At 34.5% G+C, this 20,719-nt stretch overlaps 2 protein-coding genes across 5 annotated transcripts; one reads left to right on the forward strand and one right to left on the reverse strand.

Annotated features, from left to right (window-relative positions):
• Positions 1-537: 537 nt before the first annotated feature.
• On the forward strand, positions 538-3,468 carry LOC132046544 (tubby-like F-box protein 5). Of its 2 annotated transcripts, none has more exons than XM_059437197.1 (5): positions 538-826; positions 1,422-1,784; positions 1,875-1,962; positions 2,285-2,414; positions 2,539-3,468. In XM_059437197.1, the coding sequence occupies exons 2-5, from the start codon at positions 1,446-1,448 to the stop codon at positions 3,206-3,208; spliced, it is 1,227 nt and encodes a 408-aa protein (XP_059293180.1). In that variant the 5' UTR covers positions 538-826; positions 1,422-1,445; the 3' UTR covers positions 3,209-3,468. The 2 variants fall into 2 exon arrangements, with proteins under 2 accessions (XP_059293180.1, XP_059293181.1); XM_059437198.1 differs by having other exon boundaries at positions 538-820; positions 1,416-1,784.
• A 3,606-nt stretch (positions 3,469-7,074) lies between these two features.
• Positions 7,075-13,399, reverse strand: LOC132046545 (U-box domain-containing protein 5). Of its 3 annotated transcripts, none has more exons than XM_059437199.1 (6): positions 12,920-13,399; positions 11,509-11,571; positions 10,813-10,998; positions 10,297-10,404; positions 8,734-9,878; positions 7,075-8,277 (listed from the first exon to the last, which is right to left on the reverse strand). In XM_059437199.1, exons 2-6 carry the CDS (start codon positions 11,560-11,562, stop codon positions 7,527-7,529), a joined length of 2,244 nt encoding a protein of 747 aa, XP_059293182.1. In that variant the 5' UTR covers positions 11,563-11,571; positions 12,920-13,399; the 3' UTR covers positions 7,075-7,526. The 3 variants fall into 3 exon arrangements, with proteins under 3 accessions (XP_059293182.1, XP_059293183.1, XP_059293184.1); XM_059437200.1 differs by having other exon boundaries at positions 11,509-11,574; XM_059437201.1 differs by having other exon boundaries at positions 10,813-10,934; positions 12,920-13,398.
• Positions 13,400-20,719: the final 7,320 nt, after the last annotated feature.

Raw genomic sequence — 20,719 nt, forward strand, 5'->3', positions numbered from 1 at the left:
GAATAAATATTTATTATATTTCGTCGGTTAGATTTAACAGGAATTATTATGACAAAAGCTTTAGCAAGAATGCACATTTTGAGTTATAATTTTTATAGTTTCTGCAATCTTCGATTTATTCTAGAGTTTGCGCAGTCTTATGAGGTGTAAATTTTTCTATTTTTAAATCTTTTTAGAGCCTAATGTAGTTCTTGTGTATTACATATTTTAAGATTTGGTAGGACTTTCTTGATTCCATGGAAAATCTTTTCTTTATTATTTTTGTCAAATCTAATGAATATAAATATTTAAGAAATTTGATGGAGACTAGAAGTAGCAGAGGTTCATCAGAAACAACTTCTCTATCCCAATACAAGAGTAAGATCTGCGTACACTCTAATCTCTCAAGACCTACTTATAAGATTACACAAGGTATGTTATTATTGTTGTTGATGGAGATTAGAAATGTTAACTTTTGACAAATTTAAATAGCCAAAATTATTCAATGAATACTTAAAAAAATATTACCCTAAAATATAAGGGACTATATTTGTCATTTCCTCACATTTGGGTGTGGGAAAACTTTAATAGATACACAGAGAGAGGAGGTCCTTTCTTCTTCCTAGCTGGTGACATTTTTTCTTTAAATTTGTTGGCGGAAATAACGGTGGTTTTTGACGGTGGTGCCACTGGTGGTTGCCGGCAATATGACATAAAGTCTATAACGTTGCCGATCCAGGGTTCCACCTAAGGAGTAAAGATATATCAACCTCATTGCCCGCCTTTCTATCTTCTTAATAAAAATAAAGCTTTCCTTCTTTCATCTTCTTTGTCACTTTTTGTTCAGGTTTTCTTCTACCCTTTTCTCTGCTTTGTACATTTCTGCTTTCTTTTTTGTTTTCTGGATGCATTTTTTTTTTTGTTTCTTGTTCTCTTCTTATCTTTCTTACCTGCATGTCGGCTTGCATTTCCATTTCTGCTTAAAGTTTGTTTTGGTTCTTTTATTTCCTTGGGTATTATTTTGCCTTTGTAAAGAAACTCACATTTTAAATTTCTGGTTTATTTTAATGTTGCGGAGTGCTCAAGTTTTTGATTTTGAAACGTGGGTTGTGCTAGAAATGACATAAAGTTCAAATTTTTGCAGATCTTTTTTTTTTTCTCCCTCACAAAAGCAAAAGGTGTATCTTTTGATGAAACTATAGAGGATAAACCTAACATCTATTTCTAGTTTGTCTTAAAAGACATATTTGGATTTGAATTAAATGGGTCCGAGTGGAGCAGAATGTTTACAACCTAAAAAGAAAAATCATATAGTAGAACCAGAAAGTTTGAATTGAGGGTTAGTTAATTGATTGATGTTGTGGTTAAATGGTGAAATTGTTTACTCAACTCCCCTTTGTTTCATTGTTCTAATTGATTTGCCCTGCCATTTGAAGGATAAGGTGGAGTTGATGTGATTGATAGAAATGTCTTTCAAGAGCATTGTTCGTGAGATGAAAGATGGGATAGGGAATATATCAAGGAGGGGAGCAGAAAGAAAGCATTGGAGCAACAGAACCCGGTCACATATAGTCCCTGATGTGGCCCTTTCTGATCCCATTGAACAAGGGCAATGGGCTAATTTACCACCTGAACTTCTTTTGGATATTATCCGCAGGGTTGAAGAGAGCGAGGCATCATGGCCGGCTCGTTCTGTCATTGTCTTTTGTGCATCTGTTTGCAAATCATGGAGGGAAATTACAAAGGAGACTGTTAAGACTCCTGAGGAATGTGGTAGGCTTACCTTTCCCATTTCACTCAAGCAGGTAGTTTATCTCCTTAATATATTTCAGTTTCCTTTCTATTTCTATTGCTCGTTCTGTGATTTATCTTTTTTGTTTCCATGTTTAAACCAGCCGGGTCCCCGTGAATCCCCAATCCAGTGCTTTATCAAACGGGACAGAGCTAATTCAGTTTATCGCCTCTACTTTGGCATGACTCCATGTAAGTAAATATCGTCTGCCTATCCTAAACTTCTCTTCTTTTAACACTTGAAATGCGAGATGGATATTCTCTGAACCAGCTTCAAGCTTTTTTTTGTATTCGATTAATTAACTGAATTTGTCTTGTAAAGATCTTAAGATCCTGCTTTGACGGGGAACTTAAACTTAGGCTGATGTATTCTATCTGACATTCAAGTTAGTACACCAGATCGGAAATTCAGAACCTTTTATAACTTCTAGTAATGTTAGTGGTCTATGTTTCTTGTCGGAAATTCGTCCTAGTAAAATGAAAGATGCATAACTGATATTTTACTTCATGACAGCTGAGGATGAGAGGGATAAACTATTGTTGGCCGCAAAAAAGATCAGAAGGGCAACAAGCACAGACTTTGTGATATCACTGGTTGCAGATGATTTTTCTCGGGCTAGCAAAACGTATGCTGGCAAGCTGAGGCAAGTTCTACCAAGTTTCCAATTATATTTCCTTCACTCACTCCTCCACCCTTCAAAATAGCAGGAAGCAAAGAAAGAGCTTCAACTTCCCTATGTTAATAATGTTTGAAAATGATTTGACCAGGTCTAACTTTCTTGGGACCAAGTTTTCCATATATGATAGCCAACCTCCAAGTGATGCAGCCATTCAGCAACCTGGTAGACTCAGTCGGAGATTTCATGCAAAGCAAGTTTCTCCAAGAGTACCTGCGTGCAACTACAGAGTAGCTACCATTTCCTATGAACTCAATGTTCTTCGTACAAGAGGACCTCGGAGAATGCATTGCGCCATGCACTCTATCCCTTTGTATTCAATCCAGGAAGGAGGCACTGCTCCAACACCTATATCATTCCCACAATCTTTTGATGACAAGTCATTTTCGGCACCACTCTCAAAAGCAAAGGAGTCAGCTACGGATATCAGCTCATCTGGCCTTTCAAGGTCAGCAGTGACGGTGACTTCTCAAGAGCCGCTTGTGCTAAAAAACAAGGCTCCTAGGTGGCATGAACAATTGCAGTGCTGGTGCTTAAATTTCAAAGGCCGTGTTACTGTGGCTTCTGTGAAAAATTTTCAGCTAGTGGCAGCAGTTGATCCGTCTCACAATATACCAGTCGCAGAACAAGAAAAAGTAATTTTACAGTTCGGCAAAATTGGAAAAGACATCTTCACCATGGACTACCGCTATCCGCTTTCTGCTTTCCAAGCTTTTGCAATCTCCTTGAGCAGCTTTGACACCAAACCGGCATGTGAATGATTTCATGCAGATTGTAAATCAGGATAAACTTCCTTTCTTCTTTTTGGGCTGCTTCAAAATGTTCCGAGTTCATGTTCAATCTCTGAGAAAGTTCTCACTGCACGGCCCTTTATAAAAATGAGAATGTCAGTTGTGCCCGGTGTAGTTTCTCTAATAGTAGTATTCTCATGCTTACTGTTTCCTTGATCTAAAATTATCCTTAAGCTTGTAAATTATCATTCAGCTTTATTCCAGTTAATTAAGAAATTTTTTTTGATCTATATATGACCCATATAATCTTTTCTCATGAGCATAAGTTCTCAGTCCAGACCCTTGAGTCTACCTTCTGTATTTTCTGAGTCTTCAAAGCTGCATTTACATTTGTACTCTGGAAGACACAAGTTTTCATTAGTTCAATGACGTCTTGGTCATCATAAATTCATAATCAATTAATTGGCTTGTTCCTGCCGTTCGATTGGCAGATGTAGTCCCTGGTTAGATACAAGAACAATGGTGGAGAAATTGACAGATTACTCACCTACTTAATTACTATGAATCCCTCGGATTGAACTATTTTTAGAGCATATCCCTCCTACTATTTACAACTATTTTTTCCTAGGTTGTGTAGCTATATGCCCAAATGTGTCGTTAACTTATCGTTCCATTCGTCTAATTATTGTTGTTTGAGAGAGTTAGAGAGACTCCCAAAATAGAGAGGATGTTGTCTCTTTAGTTTGAGACAGTTCACCCTTGGACCTGACGGAACCTTGGTGATCATATATTCCAAAGATGCATTGGAATTTCAGATTGTTTGTGGTGAATTGGCATCTGGTTGAAGCTGATATTTTGGACCACTTTTTTTTTTTTTTTTTTTTGTATTAAACCAATTCCATAGACTCCGGATGTCTATGGTCATTGGGGGGTTTGGCATTGACCCCTACCTTGTTAATAGCATATCAAAATATACATGGGAGGAGGGCTACGCCATTACTCCCTTCTTTACACTAGTGAGGACAATCCTGCTTACTATAAGTCCCTACAAGCTAAGAGAACATTCACTAATTAGAAGCAGTTCTAATTAGCTGTGTTCTCATTATAGAAGACTATACTTACTTAAGGGACATCATAACTATAATACAAGAACATTTTACAGTGGACTTGCACCACATTCCTAATGAAGGTGCTGCCAATAGCCCGACAAAATATTTTATACAAAAGTTCACGCTCCTTTCTCTGCTTATGTTTGCTTCTTTCCTTCTTTTCCTGCTTGCATCTTCTCAGCCTTCTCTTATGTTTGTCCTTCATCTTCTTCTTGCCTTCCTAATTCTGAAGTTTGCCATTTGAGCCTTATCCATTCTCACTGCTCCTCTCGCTTGTGTTGGAATTTCCTGCATTGAAGAATATAGGTTAGCAATCAAACTATACTGTGCATTGCTTCCAAATTTAGCCAAAGAATCAGCTGCTGTGTTTGCTTCCCTGAAACAGTGTTGGACTTTGATGTTTCTCTTATCGAATATTTTGGACCACTTCTAGCTTAGATACATAGTTTGGTGACTTTGTCCTTAATGAAAAAAAAAAAAAAAAAAAAAAGGAAGAAAAAGTTGGGTGGCTTTTGTCCCAAAGCTCTATTGTCAATAATACTAGCTAGTATTTGGCAACGCGTATACACATGTTCTTTGTTTTGCGAAGATTTCGAAGTCCTTTCTTCTCTTTTTACTATCTCGAAGTTCTTTGACAATAGACGTACTACAACAGCAAATATGTTCGGAACTTCCACATTTTCTTGAATCATGTAAAAGTTGCTACTATGTCAAGGGAGAACTTACACAATTTACCAGGCTATTATGGCCATTTAAATCTGTATGCAATTTTATTTCTGAAGTACATGCAAATAGCTTGTCATCACCTTGTTTGAGCAACTTCAAAGACAACATTATTGATCCAGAAACTATGCTCATTTTTTAAAAAGAAAATTTCCACAAAACTGTTTTTAAAGGTTAAAAAAGATTTTTGAAATAAATATTTCTTTAAAGGACAAAACAAATAAACACAAGCAAATTTCACATGTTATGTTGTGTGTGAATTTTGCATTGAGGTTTGAGGAGAAGGGAAAAAAACAAAAAAGAGACGGGGAATTATTCCCTTTTTTTCTGCCTTTCCAGGCAATAAGTTTACTTTTCTACTAAGATAGAGCCAAATTAAAAAGGAAATACAAACAACTATAGCAAACTCGAAAGCAACTTTAACCTAGAAATCCCCAATTATTCGTCAATGTCCAGAACTAACTCGCTCGTCAAATTGAACAAAAAACAAAAATGACACATATATAATATGCGTGTTATGTCAAAATTGGAATAAGAGAAAATTACAGCACCAAACCGATAAATCGAGTCAAGCCGAAAAAAAAACCCGACTAATGGTTTGGTTTGACTTGGTTTTGTGTTGAAAAAAAAAAACCCTACCATAATTGGTTTGGTTTGGTTTTAGCTAAAAAAAGTCAGACCGACCCGACATTACGTGTATGCGATTTTTAAAATATTTTATACATAAAAATATTTATTTGTAATGTAATTTGTAAATATTTCCTAAATTTTTTATAGTTTTTTGTCTTTTATCATATTATTTCAAGCTTGAACTTAGAATTTTGAATGCCAATAAGTTTTATATCCCATGGATGTTAGTAACTCAAATAAAGTCCAAATCAAAACTAACGCAACACTAATGCTAACAAAAGAAATTCAATTCTAACAGCAAGAATGACAGTAATGTTGGATAATAATTATTTAGTTTTGCATAATTGGTTTAGAGCGTAAAAAATCATAGTTTAATTTTTTTTCTTTGACATACAATTAATACTTATTAACCGTACTTATTTTAGCATAACTTAGTATTTAGATTAAAGTCATTTTCTTTATGGCTTATTAATTGACAATACTTATTTTAACTGATTTTATTATCTTTTTTGTTGAATATTTTAATAGATGTCATCACCCATCTCACATTTTGTGTTATTTTTTTAAGAAACACCTTAGTTATATAGTTGTATCTTCTTGGGGCCCAAAAAATATTTGAAGTCAAAGTCATATGTTTTGTATGAAGATTTTTTCGGAAAAAAACCCGAAAAAACCCGAAGTTGAAAAATCCGAATTTTATTGATTTGGCTTGGTTTATAAATTTAAAAACCCGACGCATTTGATTTGGTTTGGTATTTGAAAAATCCGAACCAACCCGGTCCATGTACACCCCTAGTTGCTACTTCTAATCAATATTCAATAATGCTCATGTGTTTCGTTATGCCTCCTTATTTTTCTTCTAAATGTTTATGTTAACTAATCGAATGTACATCCACATCTAAATAATCTAATATCGTTTTTCAAAGCCCACAGCAAACCATTTGCCTAACATACATCATCTCCGCCCACAGATGTGTTTCTTCCACTATTAGGGAAAGTCTAGGGACTCATAATATATGAACTACAAGTCTTGTATATACCCAAACATTTATTTCCTTCTTTATTTCCTCTATTTGTAGGTCTATTGGAGTGATATTTTCGCAAATCTCATTAATCATGATGGTGTCCAAGTCTAAACAGTAGGAAACAATGTCCAGTCGAAAAATGGCCATATTGCTTTGCTTATTAAACATAAATTACTTATACGACAATGATGATCTCCCTTTCTCAATCTTTACCAAAATAGGCTATATACCATAAGTCAATTTTGAGGCGTTATGGACACAAAAGGATAATAGTAGTGGCATATTTCTAGGATTCAACAAACTCTTCTAGTATAAATTAGGAGCAAAAAATGATAAAATAAAACCCAACAAAGAAATAGAAGGAAGAGATGAGGTTTCATTAACAAATACAAAGTAAAGGTCTGTCAGGTACATAACAGCTAGCATTAACTGTGCTATGGTGCTCGATGGTCATACCGGAAAGTGAGATTCATTGAAAAGTTATTGTATTTGTACAAACGAATAAAATACTATACACCTGAATATGAAATGTTAAAATCATTTAGATACAAACAAAAACTAGATACAACAATAATTACACCTTCTATCCCCAAGCATTCTCGGCTACGGCATGAATCCTTTCTGTCTATGCCGCTCCATTTAAGCTGTCTCACTAACAAAATCTATACGATAATACGAACCTGTGAAATTGTACACATCCTACCATGCAAAAATATATCTTACTATCTACAACAAGTCAGTGCAAGGCCAACAGCCATAGTCGACACTACTGAAATGGAAAATTCAGCTAAGTGGCATCTTCAAACTGTTTCATTCTACGATATCAATAGCCAAAAGAGGTAAAACCAGACAGCATTACTTCTATTTTATCCGTTTGTTAGCAGGTGACCTGCGTTTTGAGAAAAATTTTCCAAAAATTCCTGTTGCTTTGGAGCAAGATTTCTGCTGAGTAGAGTCAATGACGGGGGTTTTAGGAATGTCAATATCCGATTCATAAGATTCTCCAATATCACTCCTCAGCAGTCTCAGCAACTCCAAAGCCATTCCCTTTGCTTTGTTGTTTCCATTAACAGATACAGCAAGAAGTTCAGAAAAAAAGGGCTCCTCATCCATCACCAGTTGACAATATTGAGCCCGTTGGGAGCATAAAGAAAGAAGAAGAGCCACTGCATGCTCCTGGTCCTTGCGATTGTCACGCTGCAGCAGTTTCACAATTGACGTAATGCATCCAGCAGTTTCAGCTATAGCAATTCTAGCATCTTCTTTGATGCACAAATTATCCAAAATGATAACACAATATCTTGCCAGAGCTGTATCCTCAAGAAAAGGAACCAACTTAGGAACCAACTCTGAAGGTGCAATCCAGGAACCTATTTTGCAACTTCCTGACATGTTACATAATATTTTGATGGCTGGTTCCTGTAATTCTCTACTCTGGGCATCAAGAATCTCCAGGATAGTACTGAGTGCACCAGACGCGGCAAATTTATGGTGGCACTTATGGTCGCGGGACAGTACCTCGAATATAACAAGAGCTTCTTTAGAAACCTCCGAACCAAGCAATAAGGTCAAAAGCGCAAATGCATCATCGTTCAAGTATGGCAAACTGCTTCTGAGACGAACGAATTATAGAAGGATCAGTATGTGGAAGACGAATAAGATAATAAAAACCATAATAATGATAGAAACTATACCATCAAATATAGAAGACCTCACATTCTAGTATTTCAAAAAGGCACAGAAGCATTATAACATTGAGCATATCAATATGATTCATTGAAATCAAAACTGGATTTTGAGGGGAAAAACAAGAAATTCTATCAAAGGGGAAGAAGTCGACAAGCTCACATTTCATCAGAAATTGTAATTACTTGAAAGGATTTCAAAATTTTGTTACATGGATTTCTTCTCCTCAGAGATTTGTTAGATTAAGTTGTCACCACAGAGGTTCTTTGAGTTTGAGCAGTTACTCTTTTACTAATCCGCTTAGGTGGGGGACAATCTACAATAAAGAATCACAGACACATACACAGAGAGAGAGAGAGAGAGAGAGAGAGAGAGCAAAGACCCGCATTCATCAAGAACTGCTAATAATGACTGGCATCCCAATAATTGAGCATCCTGATAATGAAATTTATGTGCATCTTCCAAGAATCTAATAAGTTTCTGAATAAATTTCTCCGACAACATCCAATCACGAGCTTCACCGTTTTGTTTCAACATGTTTCTGATATTTCCAACCAAGCTGCATTGAGACTCCCAAGAAAGCAAATTGAGCCTCGCTAAACGATCCAGTTCTATTTCATTAAAGCTTTCACCAGATTGAACTTTATGAAAATTGCCACTGCTTTCCAGTGACACGACACTGAAGTCATTTGGTGTCTTAGCATGAGAAGAGTGTGATGCAGGACCAGCTTCTGAATATCCCAGTGATAAATTGCTGAAGTCTATAGGTAGAGATAGATCCATCATTGAGTTGCTTAAGCTAGCAATGGAAGCGGAAGATGATTCCCGTGAGTGACCTACTGCTGCTTGTACACTAGGGTCAAGAACGCTAACTCCATGTGCTGTAGTCCACCTTGATATTAGGTCCCTCATTGAGTTGTTTGGGGTTAATGACAAATGGACCAATTTCTTTTTAGTTCTTGGACATGTGTCATTACCTTCAGTAAACCATTTTGCAATCCAATATCTTTCATATGTTTGTCCAGAAGCAATGACAACGGGATCATACATTAGTCTCGACGATAAAGGACATTTGAACTCATCTGGGATTAGAGAGCAGTTAAAGATATCCCTTTGAGCATCATTATGATGAAATCTCAGACGAGATTCCACTTCAAATTGATTTTCCAATGCGAGGGAGTCTTCATGCCGCAGAGTTCCATTCTCTGCGTGCTCTGCCACAATAGATTTGCCATTTTTGTTGAGAAGATTCAGAAAGAACAATAAGATTTTCCTTTTTGCTGGACTATCCCCCCCAACTTTCTCCAGCTGTTTTTTAATGGATCTTTTCTCTATCAAAAGATCTTTTGGAGATGTGATACGCAGGCTCCGCATAGCAATTTGAATAGCCTGAAAGACATGTTCTTCCCCTGAATGTGTTGTAGATGTATACTGATGAAGTAGTTCGCTTAACACCTTCCTTGCCTCCGCTTCAGATGGGTCCAAGCTGAATATCCGAGCCCTCAGGTCATCAACCAGTTGCGATATCTGCAGCCAATAGTGTAAATTGAAGTGCATTGCCAGAGCCATCAATCACATGGAAATAGAAACCGACCAGGTAGAGAAAAAAAAGGGAAAGAGAGAAACCATAGTCAAAGAATGATCTTTCTTCCTTCTCATTGATTGGAAACAAAGCTTCATATTGAAAGAAATCAAAGAGATGAAGGGACTAAATTGAATGAGCTAAAAGGATTAAGAAACAAAAAGCTTTGGCAACAGTAAATGGATAGCCTAATAAACACAGTGCAGACATTGTCAGTTAATCTGAAACAGAAAAATACCACCACAGACTTGGATGTAAAAGTAATAATCAAGACACATCAACAATCTCTTTGCCATCAAGATGGACAGGAAATTAAAGCAAATAAACACAGATAAATCTCTCAGAAGGAAGTTTCTGACTCACCTCTGTAGCCAACATTACAGGAACCATATTCTGCACAGAGTTCAAGCTTTGCTCAAGCAAGTTTCTTGATTTCTTACATCTTGAAAGTATAACATCTCCAGTTAGTGCCTGAACATATGGCGCAAATTTTTATCAAGATTAATATTCCATAATGTGAATGAACACACTAATTATTAGTTTATTACAACAGGTAGGTTAATAACTTAAAGAAGGATTGCACTTGCAGCATTTACATTTTTACACTTAATTGCGTAACCTGATCAAGTGTGCTAGAAGTTGGAACTATATGGATCTTCCCTCCCTACCTACGATATATTTAAGCTGCAATTACCTATAGAAGTGTAATTTTTTTGATAAACTGGAAAAAACCAATAAATGTTGGTGGTCGATGATATCACCCGCTGGTCGATGTTATACACTCTTTTCAACTAAGTTTCTACAAGGAATGTTAATGGGAGATATGTTTCACACAAGAAGAGTTAAGACATAACTAGTTTTCTAAGATAAGATGCATACCAAGTATAATTTACTGGATTCACTGCAATGCTGAAGGATGTCCTTGGCTTTGTCAAGTGCTCTGGTTAACTGGCAAAGTACCTGTATTCCTGAGTTGCATCCAGGACGGGCTTTTTCGATGGCTGGAAGTAACATTGAAACTCTAGTTACAAATTTAATTAGTTCCATGCACATTAGGCGATGCACCTGTAGTCATCACAAAATAGAGGAAATATTTAGTCATAAAATGGACTGTATAGCTGAAAATAAATAGCACAATGGTACTCGATAATGACAAGGAAACCATGAAATTTGACAGGTGCAAATGAGTCAACCACTTTTAATTTCGGATAAATTTCAGATTTGAATTATAGCATTCTCAATGAAGATTCTTGAAACTCCAAGAATTAAATAACTCTTTTATAGTTCATTAGGAGCTAGAGCTGACACGTGCAAAACTCCATTACCATAAAGCTTTTTTTTCCTTTCTCTTTATATATAGCGAAAAAAGGACTAGTGACTACTCTTACTCTTTCTTAATGTGAAGGCACCATGATTAAGAGGAATATTGCTTCAGAGATGAGGTCAAATCCGGAAGTTTTGAGACATCTCATTTGTGATTAGAAGAATGACTCTAGAGTAAATTAATTAAACAGAGCGTGGAGATAATATCAGGAGCTAAAGAAGAGAACAGATGAAAGAGCACAGCTTTCTAACCTTAATGTCACGAGGAGATGGTATCCCAACAACTGAAGCAGCATCACTCCCCATAAGGAAATTCTGCTAAAAATGAGCAGAAAAAACTTAATTTTTAATTTTGAGTGGTAAATACTAGTAGCTACTCGGCATATAACCGAGGAAAAACCAAGACAAGAAAATCCATACGAAAGGAAGGAAAAAATTCATCAGAAAGAGTAATATCCAAGAAAATCCTTCAGTCATACAATTTGGCAATGATTTGATATCATGGCTTCATTAGCATATATTGACAACAGCCTTGAGTTTACACTCTAAGTAATCTATTTTAGAGGATACAATTGCAGTATGCTGAACTTAAACTAATTTGGGAAAAGAGAAAAAACCAAGAAGAAAATTGTTGAGACATAATATAATTTAATCAAAAGTGGTGCTCTCTCTGTTGGGATCGAAATAAACGGGCGTCATGCGGAAGCTAATAATTGCAAACGTTGAACGACGATAAATCAGAAGACAATGAAAATATACTAAAAATGCATAATATTTTAATAGGGTTTGATCAATTGACCTACATATCGAAAACTAATATAAAGAAAGACATAAATCTGTGGAGAGACTCTTTATAAACAAGACTCTCTAAACGACTACATTGTGGATGCTATTGTGTTTTTTTGTGTGAAAGAGGAATCCTCAATTTATAGAAATACAAAACTTTTCCTTCAAGAAAGTATTAGTCAAATATGGAAGAGATCTTTTCCATCTAGAAAACATTTTCCTCCAAAAAAGGAATTCAATTATGATAGAAAATCAGGGCAAAATCCTAACACTCTCTAAGCTTTTAGATAATTTTAGATGAGTTAGTCACACGATTAAACATGGTAGCAGAGCTGGCAAGAGTTCTTAGGTTCAAATCTCACGGCCATCCAGAAAGCAAAAAACTATTTCCATGTGTTTGGGCCATAAAAAGAATCAGGCTCACACGTGGAGGGACATGTTGAGACATAGTCCAATCAAGTAAAAGATTAGATATTCACACAATTCAAAAGGCAGATCTGTCATTCAACAACAACAACATAAATCTTAGCAAGTACACAAGTAAGGCTTCATGCAGATGGTTGAGCCATGTATTGTCTTCATCTTAAAAGTAAAGAAAAACCAAGCAAGGAAAGGTGGGATTGGGCAGCAAAGGGAGAAAGAATGAAAATTTTACTAATAAAACCATTGATCTCAGGCTATAAAGGTTTAAACATGCTACCACATGAATACCCAATTTCTCCTCTCTATTCAACTTTCAAATGATTGAGAAAACACAAAGAGTAAAACTCTAAAACCCGGAATTTGACATTGAAAAGGCAAAGAGTAAAAAGACAAGCAATTGAGACTTAAAACTCATAAGAAAGAGACTAAACAAATAAGATGCAGATACCATTACCTAGAGGAGCGTAAAGCAAAACCCCTGCTCTGTTTAAGATGAAAACCGAAATTCTGTAAACTTGCAATTGTTTCTTTCAACTGGACACGCTAAAGAAACTAAGAAAACTGAAGTTCACCTTCAAATTCCTAGCAAGATTTCAAAACTTGGCGGTCAAGTGAATATCCTGCAGAAAGAGAAATGGTCAAAAAAGAAAACTCAACTCTTTCTCCTCAAGACTGGAACATCATCATCATACTCGCAATTATTTGCTTTTGATAAACCAAACATTAAGGAGACAATCTAACACCTTAGGAGCGGTAATATGAATTTATGATGATTATGTTGTAGATAAAAGCAGGCTTGGAAGGAAGTTGGTCGGAGACTTTCTTTGAATGCCTTGGGAAAGATCACAGAGAGAGGCAATTTTGTCTAGAGTCAACACATAATCTAAGAACTCCAAAGAAGACTGCACTTTACACAAACAGACAATCTTTCACCTTTGCCAAGTCTATGAAAGCTTAACCACCACTGCTTTTTTATTTATTTATTTATTTTAGTATTTTAGTATATACTAAAACTGTCACTAAGGGATGTTTGGTTTTCAGTGACATAATGGATGGATTGTTTAAGCAGTAAAATAATTATACAAGTACTATGATGAATAATAATGCATATTTTGTTATGAGATGAACAATATTAAATGAATTGGAAGTGTCTAATTAAGCTCATTTTGACTTTAGATACTCTTATCATGTAATACACATATTCTTATCCGATCATATTTGTACATAGTAATTCATAGATTCTCGTATAAAAGTTAGAAGTACAATATTTTTTTGGTATTAAACTCTATATACTTACGTATTGGTTATACAAAAATTATGGAGTAATATTAGTTGGCGTTTGGACATGAATTGAATAATATTCGAAAAAATGTAGTATTTAAGTTGAAGTTGAAAAATGGTATTTAGAAGTTGAACGTTGTTTTAGGACATACATTTCACTTGAATTTTTTTTAAAATTTTGTGAGTGAAAAAAGTTATGACTTTAACAACTCTTAAAAAAGTAGCTAAAATTGCCATGGTAATGTGTACCTAAATAAGTCTTCTGTATATTTTAAACCAAACGACCCTTAATTCTTTAAGGAATATAATAGAATTGGTCTAATGTTACGTACATAAAATATGAAGACAAGCAAAAGGGTAGAAGAAGTAAGAATTAAGTAATGTTAAAGGCAGAGCAGCCATCAGGGAGTATACTTTGAGGATAAAGACACAAGTCATTTTCTATTTACCTTCCTTGCATTAGCCAATAGCCTCAAGTTGATTATAAAATTCAATCTCGTTTGCAATTCGCTGTCGTTTCAACCTCTAAAACAGGAAATACTGATGTGACCACTGGGCCCACCTCATGCTAAAACATTTTTTTGCGCGGATTGCCCTTCGTTTGGGGTGGTCTTTAAATTTTACCCCTCAAATTTGTGGTCTTTAAATTTTGCCCTTCATTTGTGGTCTTTAAGTTTTGCTCGTCTTGAAAGGTGGAAGAATATATGAAGTTCGGGGTTCGAATCCCTCGGGGCATAAAATAAAAAAATAATTTCGCGAGCGCGACTGGGGGGAGTGTATGCGAATCCGGCATACAATCTTTAGGGAAAAGTTAAAGTTATGCGGATCCGGCAGTAACTAAACATAACTAAAGTACGCACACTCCGACGGTACTTTTAGTTAAACACAACTAAAAGTCGCCGGATCCGGTATAACTAAACATAACTAAAAGTACATTTCTCGGCGTATTCGACACGCATTTACAGAAAAGTATGCTCGTATCGAGCTTGCATTTTAATCTTCTTATGCGGATATTGTTCCAACTCACATGCTTAATCTCGGTTTACAAATTAACAACAATTAACATAAGTATGAATTCGGCTTGAGACAAGCAACCCAAGCGATATGTCCAACTTAACGGAATATAGAGTACTAGATTTTTTCGAATCTGAGCTATTAAATTTAAAGTAACCATAAAACTTTGCGTCCATGACAGTGAGTTTGTAGTAATTAAGTTATATCCAAAGAAATTAACAAATCAATATTCTGCAGATTCGTGTGGATCCTCGTATATATACTTCAAAACCTAACAATAAATTGTTCGAATTAAGGAATAGAGTTAGTATCTCACGTTAATGACAATGGGTTCGTGCCTCTGTGGTGTTTAACAATTAACATACTGCTATACAATGCAACCCATAATTAGTTTGGAATGACAAATACATATATATATCTTGAAAGGCAAAGTCCGCCCATAAGGCATAAGTATGCCCCCATCGCATAAGTTTGATAATTCGTTAACAAATTTACGTGCGACGTAGGCATACTTTTAACGGGCAAACTTGTATCTTTCGGACCGGCATAAATTTGTGAAGGAATTACCAAAGTTATGCGTTTTAGGCAAAGATACTTATGCTAAGTTCCCATGAGGCATAAGTATGCGTGTCCGGCGATAACTTGGCAATTCCTTCATAAGTGTATCTTGCCGGTGGGAGCATAGCGAAATTTAAACTCTGCCTTGCGAATTTTTTTAAAATTTTGACTGTGTGGGGGTTCGAAGCAGTAACGTGGGGTTTATGCGAAGGGCAAAATTTAAAGATTTCAAATATGAGGGGCAAAATTTAAAGACCACCCTAAAAGAAGGGCAATTCTGCGAATTGCCCATGCTAAAATGCCCAGCCAAATAATAAGGCCCATAAGTTCAATACGAGGCTCGATATCGTAATCTCGTAGTAAATTCCAAAGTGTATGGGGTCTGCTTCCAGCTGTATTTTTTGGCCTTCTTTGATGGACGATGTATATACATTTAACTTATTTAAGCACGATCAATGTAATATTTTTATCTTTATTAATCATGATATATCCATAATTTTCACAAATGACATTTTATGAGGTGCATTTAAATTATGTCAACGATTAGCAAATAAGTAAGCTAAATTTGTTTGCTAAAAAGAATAAAACTTCATCCAACTATTTTTAAAGCCAAAATTTAGCCTACCAAGCTGACAATATAATTTAAAAAATGATCTAAAAAGATCATTCTGTGCAAATTCAAATAGTCCAAGAAAATTGATAGTTTCTTTTCTTTTCTTTTTTTGGAGCAAAAATAGATTTCCTTTCCCCTTTGTGTAATTCATAGATTACTTTATCCTTTTTAAAAAACATAGATTAATTATCTCGTTACAAAAATAAAGATTACTCTATTTACTTTAGATATTTCTAATAACCTTATCAATGTCTAGTCTCTCTAATTCTCTATTCGCTGACATATAGTCTGTAGAGGAGTGAAGACGCTACACGACTTTCAAACTACTAATGTGGGAGTAAGATTTCATTTATCTCTCTTTAATTATTATTTTTTTATTCATAAACAGAATCCATAACTCTCTTTTATTTTCCACGGTCTATTATCCTTTTTCTATAGTGGCGGAAAGTAAAAGAGAAAAGGACAGGATTTAGTATTTTATTCTTAATTTGTTTGTTCTGTTTATTGGTAAGGGCGTGTTTAGATTTTGATGTCGACAAATCACAAAAGTAAGGCGACTGACTTTGTCATGAGCAAATGGTGTGGAGATTGTGATTTGTGGGTATTAATTAATACCATAACCAAAATGATGGCAAATCGACGTCATTTTTTTTAATTCCTAGTAAATGTCGTTTAAGAAAACAAAATAATTTTTATAATAGAGCTTTTACCTTTACATTCTAGTGGTATAAGTTAAAGTTTGACCATTATTTTGTTTCCTCTTTCTCTATATATTATAGTCTATATGACGACCATCCATTCTCTAAAAATAACACAAAGTTAAAAGGAAAAAAGAATCTTTGTACTAACCAAACTAATTTCACATTTAATGTTATTTGAGGCTAATTCACTAGGTGTCAGTCTAATTTAAATTAAAAAGTCGCCGCTAAAGAGCTGCTACAGCATATATATACATATGTTGGAATTATATATACACTTTATATACAAGAATTATACAGTTTATATACATATCTTTGGAATTAATCATACGTTTATTATACATAAATTCTACGTTAATTATACATTTATTATACACATATTATACAATAATGATATGATATTTATTTTTAACATATACAATAGTGATACATATTATATACCACAATGATACGGTTTTCTATAATACATTTTTTATACGTATGATACACTTTCTATACAAGATCGATACGCTTTATATACACATGCCGAAATTATATATACACTTTCTATACAAAAATGATACATATTATATACAAATATGATACAATTTTCTATTCTATACAGGGCAGTTGCACTGTGCTGATACACATCATATACACAAATGATACATATTATATACAAAAATGATAGATACCTTAGTTATTCACATTTTATACAGTTTCTATACATTACAGATAGGTACTGATACATATTTTATACACAAATAACACATATTATATATAAAATCGCCTCAAACATTTTTGTGTTTGGGTTTTTATTTGAAAATTGTCTTATTTAAATTTTGGCTAATGAATGTGATTAGTTTAGTGGGTATAATTTGGATTTAGAAAAAATTAGGCTAGAGGATGGGATTAGTTTTGGCCGAGCGGCCATATATGTCCTTTTCCCAAGTTAAAACCTTCTATTTTGTGGTCTGACATTGATTTCCTATAATCTTGTCAAAATAAACTTACATAATTAGCCACTAGACAAAAACTACTTCTAAATTACATCTTTTCTATTAAAAAATATCTAAATAGGAGTATATGATATGATAATAATTTTTTTGCTTAACTCTCTAAATAACTATAGAACAGTTTCATATAAATTAATTGGAGTAAAAGGAGTATTACTCTAATAATTGTACTGACATCTATAAAGTTCAGTAATGACACATTGTTTATTGGGAAATCTACATGGTGCAGCTAACATTAGACCTTATTTTTATCTAGTAGCTATACTTTAATTTATTTACGCGCAAGTAGGTAAAAGGTGTATATCAATCTGTTTCCATAACTAAAACATACAAAATAGGTTAAAATAAAAAAGCAACCCCTGTATCCACATTTTTCTCTCTTCTCTCTCTTCCCTCCCTTCTCTCTCTCTTCCCTCTCTATCTCTGAGCTTTCTCCGTATGTCCCCTGTATGCACACTTTTCTCCCTCCTCCTTCCCTTCTCTCTCCCTTCCATCTTTCTCTAAGCTCTCTCCTTTGGTGTTTTATCCTTTCTAGCAAAGGCGAATAAATAATTCATTCAAAGCAACCTTTAAACCACATTATATTACTCTGGCCACAAACAAAGATTTACATTTGATTTTATTTTTCACTGATAAAAGTCATTTCCGTAGTTGCTCGTATTCTTCGTAGAAATTAAGTTCAGATCTCTGAGTATTTTTCAGATCGGAGTGTAATGGTGTTGTTGTGGCTCAAATCCACTCGTTGGTGATTGGAGTGAAAGTGGCGGTGATTTTTTTAATTTTCTGGTTGTTTTGTCGTTTTCAGCAAGCATGGTCGGTATTTTCTCGCTGCCGGTAATACCAGATCCGGTCGTTTTCCGGTGCCGGATTTGGAAAATAGTGTTTCTTTTATGAGTGTATTCATTAATTTTTAGCATACAATCCAGTGTATTCATTAATTTTTTAGCATACGATGCAGTGTTTGCGGTGTATTTTATTTCTTGTATCCCGTATTTGAGTGTATTCGTTAATTTTTAGTGCAAAAATGTGTTTGGGGTGTATTTTTGTTTCTTGTATTTTGAAGGATATTATTTTGTATACAACTAATTTTAAATATAATAAAGTGAATACAATGTAAAAATAGCTACAAATGAATACAGTTGAGTTGAATATAACTTAATTGAGTACATTTAACTTGAATACGTGAAAAATGAATACGAAATCTGATTAAAAATGAATTTTGAATACAATTCGATTTTTGAATACGTTATTCATCTTGTGTGTAGCGCGAATACAATTAACTGTAGCTATTACTATAGCTACGAAATGTAATTAGCTAAAATATAGTTATGTCCAATTTAAAATCCCTAAATGTTAGTCATTTATGTAAAATACCCTTGTTTATTGGGAAGAGAAGTCAATTAAACATAAAGTAATTAAGAGCTTTACGCGGCCTTCTTTTGAGAATAAAATCTTAAAACAAAACTAGATAAAAACACAAAAGAAAATTAAATAAAAACTAACTTTCTTGTTCACTAAGATTGTTTATTGGTAAGAGTAGTCAATTAAACATAAAGTAATTAAGAGCTTTACGCGGCCTCCTTTTGAGAATAAAAACTTAAAACAAAACTAGAGAAAAGCACAAAAGAAAATTAAATAAAAACTCTCTTTCTTGTTGACTAAGCTCTCTTTCACCTTCCCACGCGTCTACCAATCTTTTATACTCCAAAGAGTCACCACTGAGCACTTTGAAATCATTTGACCAAGTATGATTGATGGATTAGCTTATTAAGGTTACTGTATAACTGCTTGTCAAATTTACTATAGGAAAACACTACACATGCATGGTAAGAGTCAATACACGTGAACGTTGATTACCTGATTATAATCAACTTCACCTACCCAAAACCTAAAAAAAAGTTTTGCTTTGCATAATTAATGTCATTTTCATTTTCCATGTGCTAAAATTTAACCCTAAAATTAGAGAATTTATTGCTTTTAGCTCAAATTATATACTCCATTAAGAGCATACTCGTTCAGAAATAAAAAATGGCAAATTTTAGATGTCTAGAATTTATGTGGTACTTCCAATCATTAGTGAGAGTATAATCAAAACTAACTAATCCGCCTAATCTAGGGTTTTGTCGGTTAAGCTGGTATTAATTTGATCTAGTACCGGTTCTTGGTATCGACCTTAATTCTCATGCAACTGTACCTTTTAGAAGACTTCGTCATCCCTCCTCCTTTTTAACAAATTGTGATAGACGACAGTCGTCAACAATGAGTCATTAAAAAGACTAAGCATAAGAAAAGACGTTCTAGCTGGAGGATTCGGGGCCGTTGAGAATTGGGAAGTCAAAATCATGCCATCTGCTGGGAAATTGACTGACTTGGAATTTCCTAATCCTGCTTGGGAAAATCTGTTTTGCTATTACAAAGGCTTTCTCTAAGGCCTAATTGAAGAGCTTATCAATTTATTTTTTATCAGAATAAACTAACAGATTTTTGACAGCGAAACTTTTCTAGTAGAACCCATAATTTTCAAGGTAAGCACCTTTGCTAATCTTCATGTCAAGTATGGGCAAAAGATCGAAGAGTTATCTCATATGCTTTTCACTTTTTGTAGCAGGTTTTTCGGGAAATTAACTTAAATTGCCTGTTCCAAGAAAATAATATACATATATCTTGGCCAGCAGTTTTGAATATTTTTGGCCTAGGGCAAAATGAGGGATCCTGGGAGATATATGTTTCTTAACTACGTTAAAAGACCTGTATACATAGTATATAATTCTATTCAACTCATCTATGTGGAAAATGGTTATATTTTAATTTATTATCAAAAAAAAAAAAAAACTGTTCGCTTTCCTAGCAAATGAAGCGGAGTAAGATTGGCTGAAGGGTTGTTGATAATGTTAGTGGTTCAAATATTCGACGAAAATACAAAGAAACACCTACTTAATTCAATGAATATCTATCCGCTGGCTTCAGATGTCATTATCAATAAATAATACTACTGTAGACAAGACGAAATTAAATGTGCTCTCTGATTGAGGCGGATGTAGCAATATAACTTGGGGTTCAAATTGAGCGCAAAGCATGCATGGGTATAAATTTAT

The sequence above is a fragment of the Lycium ferocissimum genome, chromosome 2, assembly GCF_029784015.1.
Source record: "Lycium ferocissimum isolate CSIRO_LF1 chromosome 2, AGI_CSIRO_Lferr_CH_V1, whole genome shotgun sequence".
NCBI classification, from domain to species: Eukaryota; Viridiplantae; Streptophyta; class Magnoliopsida; order Solanales; family Solanaceae; genus Lycium; species Lycium ferocissimum.

What these genes read in the sequence shown, in the direction of transcription:
- LOC132046544 (XM_059437197.1), top strand. Translation starts at nt 1,446, where the DNA reads ATGTCTTTCAAGAGCATTGTTCGTGAGATGAAAGATGGGATAGGGAAT. An exon ending in CTACTTTGGCATGACTCCAT is followed by an intron (nt 1,963 to 2,284) that starts GTAAGTAAATAT and finishes ACTTCATGACAG; the next exon opens with CTGAGGATGAGAGGGATAAA. An exon ending in ACGTATGCTGGCAAGCTGAG is followed by an intron (nt 2,415 to 2,538) that starts GCAAGTTCTACC and finishes TGATTTGACCAG; the next exon opens with GTCTAACTTTCTTGGGACCA.
- LOC132046545 (XM_059437199.1), bottom strand. Translation starts at nt 11,562, where the DNA reads ATGGGGAGTGATGCTGCTTCAGTTGTTGGGATACCATCTCCTCGTGAC. An exon ending in CTGTAATGTTGGCTACAGAG is followed by an intron (nt 9,879 to 10,296) that starts GTGAGTCAGAAA and finishes TATTGGCTGCAG; the next exon opens with ATATCGCAACTGGTTGATGA. An exon ending in GCAGTTCTTGATGAATGCGG is followed by an intron (nt 8,278 to 8,733) that starts GTCTTTGCTCTC and finishes CGTTCGTCTCAG; the next exon opens with AAGCAGTTTGCCATACTTGA.